The 4572-nt window shown below is 26.4% G+C and overlaps 1 protein-coding gene across 1 annotated transcript; it reads right to left on the bottom strand.

Moving 5' to 3' along the window:
- Nucleotides 1-348: 348 nt before the first annotated feature.
- On the bottom strand, nucleotides 349-1725 carry LOC130982792 (zinc-finger homeodomain protein 8-like). Its single transcript, XM_057906887.1, has one exon. It carries the CDS (start codon nucleotides 1677-1679, stop codon nucleotides 588-590), a length of 1092 nt encoding a protein of 363 aa, XP_057762870.1. The 5' UTR covers nucleotides 1680-1725; the 3' UTR covers nucleotides 349-587.
- Between the last annotated feature and the right edge of the window lie 2847 nt (nucleotides 1726-4572).

Below are 4572 nucleotides of genomic sequence, written 5' to 3' on the forward strand. Positions count from 1 at the left end.
AAAAATTAAAACAGCAAAATTATTTGAAACAACACACCTGATCCTATCAAGAGGAACATGTGACAGCAATTAATTAAGAGCTACCACCAGAAGAGGATGAAACTTTAGTGGAACCGCATTAATTCCGGAGTTATGATATTTCATGATGTCTATGAACATCGAATTTATTCTAGTGGTCAAAAATAAATCTTTGAGTGTTGTTAGTATAAACTTATAATAGATATATATTACATTCAAATTCAATAATGATAAAGTAGTATTATTATTATCTTTGGCGTTCAAATTATAATACGATTTTCCTAAATTCCAGACTCTGTGAACAAAATTAGCCAAAAACAGAAAAGAAAAGAAATTAAACCAGACCTTTATACGGCCTCAGCCGATGATCTTCAACATATACGAACTATAAAAAATAAAATAAAAAATAAAAAGATTCGAATGACTAAACAAAAAAGAAATTATCGCTTAATCCCTATCCTATTTCTATCATATCCTTATTATCAAAGATTAAATAAAGACATAAATGGTAGTTAACTTTAATTTGACAGAGAAAATTAAATCAACAGATAATAATTATTATACCTTAATTAATAATCTCTGTGAATGTCATCGTTGCTGCTACTAGTGTTGTTGCTGTGTTGATTACCATTTCCATTATCATTATTATTATGATCATCATCATTATCGTTATCGATATGGTTACCATTATCAACACCATTAAGACTCCCATTCTTTTCTGCAGCAGAAGCATTATCGTTGTTGTTGTTGTTGTTCCTGTTTCTGAAGAAGGTGTTCTTGTTGTTGTGCATCCAAACCTTGAAGACCCCTCTAGAAACCCCAATTTGGTTGCAAAACTCTTGAATCAAACCATCTTCATCTCTCTGCATTCTCCAACCAAGCTTCTCTGAGAATCTCAGCATCTTCTCCTTCTGTTCCTTGCTGAACTTGGTCCTATGCCTCTTCTTCGAGCTGTTCAAGTCTTTCTGGTGGTGGTGGTGGTGGTTGAATCCAGAACCGGAAGAGCATGCGGCATTTCCAAGGGATAAGAGCATGTTGGGAACAACAACGGTAGATGGAGAATTATTATTCATGTGATGGTGGTGGAAGGAGGAGTACGGAGGAGGTGGAGGAGGAGGAGGAAAGTGGTGAGAGAGTGGGGCAGGTGGTGGTGATGATGGGCTTGAAATTGGACTTGCTGATGGGCTTGGGCTTGGGCTTGTTGTGCTTGGGCTTGTGCTGAGGCTGAGTCCACCACGCTGGGGGAGAGGCGGCGATGATAAGTGGTGGTAGAAGCTGAGGAAGTTTGGGGGGTGGTGGTGGTGGTGGGGGAGGAGGGATTCTGGGTCGCGGCGGTGGAAGTTGCGGTGGCAGCCACATGCGGCGCAAGTGAGGGAGCGTGGCTCAGAGGGGTTGGAGGAGGAGGAGGGCATGAACTCGCCGCAGCCGTCGAGGGCGTGGCCGCCGATGGTGGCTGCATGGTTCTTGAGGCACTCCTTGTAGGAAATTACCATGGAGAGTGGTGGTGCGGCGGCAATAGCGGTGGCCGGGAGCGGGTGGTGGCGTTTGAGGGAACCGTTCGTTGTAGGTTGTGGTGGGGTTTGTGTTTGTTGTGAGTTTGTGTGTTCTATGGTTTGGGTTTGGGTGTGGGTGGTGCTTGCATCAATTGGGGTCAAGTCCATTGTTTACTGTCTGTCTTTTTAGAGGGAATGGGATTAAGGAGTTTTCACAAAGATTAAAGCATTCTTTAAGAGGATGGATGGATGTATTGTGGGGGCTCAAACAAGAAACTATGCTATTGCTCAGTGATAAGACACTAAAATCGGTTATTAAAATTAATTATTAGTATAAAATATTTTAGTAATTAATTTTAATATATAAATATTATTTTTTAATATCTTTATTACATTGCATACATATAAATCCGCAAATAAATGAAGGAAAGTTATCAAAATAAATAAATGAAGCAATCAATCTAGAGATTAGTAATTATATATTATTTCTACGTCAAAACCAACTATAAAAAGTAACTAATATATTAATAATTAATTCTAATATATATTTAATATAATTAATAATATATTATTTCTCATGAATTGAGTTTACATATTAATAATTAATTTTTCTGCAATTATCTTTTACGTAAAAAAAGGATTTGTTTCATAAAATTTGATATTAGACTCAAATTATTCAAATATGTATATATTTAAAATTATATATATATTTATTAAAATTAAATAATATTTTATATATTTATTAAAAAATACAATATTTGCTATTTTAATTAATTTTAAAGTTATTATTATTATACATATTTAATAAATAAAAAATAAATTATAAATACCCTTAGACTTATTAATACCTTGTTATTGAAAAGAAGAGTGGCTTTTGTTGATTGTATTTTTAGACTATATTTAAAAAAGAGGTTAATACTGAGAGATAAAGATTGAAAGATAAAGATTAAAAGATAAAGATTGAGATTAAATTAAGTGTCTATATTATGTTTGAGATAAAATATATTAAATTGAGTTATGTTTAAATATTGTATTTGATTCAAGATAAATATAAAGATTGAGAGATAGATTTAAAATTTAAAAAGTTAAATGATTGTACTTTTAAAAAAAATATTATTAAAGTTTCAATCTCCAATACTAAAAGTTTCAGTTTCTTCTTTATTCATTTTTTGAAAATATTAAAAAAATTAAAATTTTATATTTTAAAACTAAAATTTTAATTTCAGTTTTATATTACCAAACATAACACCAAATTCCAATCTTTCAATCTCATTTTCAGTTTTTAAAAACAATCACTACTTTAGGGTGGGTTTTCATTTTCTGTTTTTATTTTCAATATTTTTTATTTTCTAAATTTTATAAAAAAAATAAAAATAAAATGTGAAAATAAAAAATAAGATTTTATTATTTTTACTATTTTCATTTTTTTCACAAAATTTAAAAATATAAAAAATACTAAAAAAAACACAAATTAAATGCTCTCTTATGTTCTCTTTGGTTTCAAATATTTATCATTTTAGATCAATTTCATTTGTTTAATGTTTCGGTAATTTTTTTAATGATCATAATATTCATTAACTGTAATAAATACATACAAATTATATATGAAGTGAAAATATTTTGTTGAATAATTTTAAAATATACTTAATCTTATATTATTTAATTATTGTGAAAATAACTCAAGTAATAGGTAAAATGAATAAAAGACAATAAATTTTAAAATTATTACTTTTGTCTGTGTTCAGTGTATATGAATTTTTTTTTAAATATTTAATACATTTGTCATTTTGAAATGTTAAATAAAAGATTGATACTAAAACCTAACCATTAAATAAGGATATTATATATATCTATTCTATTATATAAAAATCGGATGTCTGTATTTAATGATGGAGTTGACGTGGCATGCTCCGAAGAGTGTTTCCCGATTTAATTATTTTAACTCATTCAATACAATTTATTACTATGACTTAATTATATCAGCTAATTGATTTGATTAGATATTTAAATATTAATATAATTTATTATAATATATTACTTAATTAATTTTACTACATTAATTGTAATTTATTATATTAGTTAATTAATTTATTCATTTATAAAGTCTGAAATAAAATAAATAATTTGTTGTTTATTCTAATTGAATTTATTAAATTTAATTATACATTGTATACGAATTTATAATAATTTATAAATTACTCTAATTTATAATATTCAATAAAATAATTTGTAAATCACTTTATATTATATATATTTTAATGTGTTAATTGAATATTATATACGCATAGAAAAATAAATACAAAGATGATTTATATAATATTGATAATATTATATTAACATGGTGTTTTTTTTGTTTTGATATCATATAGTATTGATAATGATAATATTATTATATAGTATTATATAAATTTTCTAATATTAGTATAGAAAATTAGAAAATTATTCCTTATGGCAATCATTCTTAGTGGAATAGTGTGTCCCTTATATAGTATTGATAATTGTTACTTAATTTAAAGTAATTATATATTGGTATCTTAAATTTATTTTTCAATAATGGCCTAAATAGATAAATCTAATTGAATTGAATGATTATATAAAATATTTTATATTATTAATATACTAAAATTAAATTCATTTTTTGGTACAGAATTTTATAGGTAAATTTTATACAAGATTTAATTATTTTTTATTTTTTAATTTATTTTATCTGTATTACTTTATTTAATTTTAAGTATCGTCATATTTACAATTACCGTCAGTATGATATTTTATAAAATATGAAAATAATTTTTTTATAATTTAAATATCAATGTTTGAGTTAATTTTAATTTAACTTTTTTAAATTAATGTTATCTTTAATTTAGATCTTAATTAATTTAAAATACAAAAATACTAATATATTTACTGTCTCTTTAAATAATAATAACTTTAATTTATTTACTGTCTTTTTTCTTTTATATTTTGTTTAGCAAAGATAATATATGAATTAGGATGGAGTTAAAAAATACTCTATGTGATGCATCTTTGGCACTGATAAATTCATATGAAATAGAAAAGAAGA

This window comes from Arachis stenosperma, chromosome 5 (assembly GCF_014773155.1).
Source record: "Arachis stenosperma cultivar V10309 chromosome 5, arast.V10309.gnm1.PFL2, whole genome shotgun sequence".
NCBI classification, from domain to species: Eukaryota; Viridiplantae; Streptophyta; class Magnoliopsida; order Fabales; family Fabaceae; genus Arachis; species Arachis stenosperma.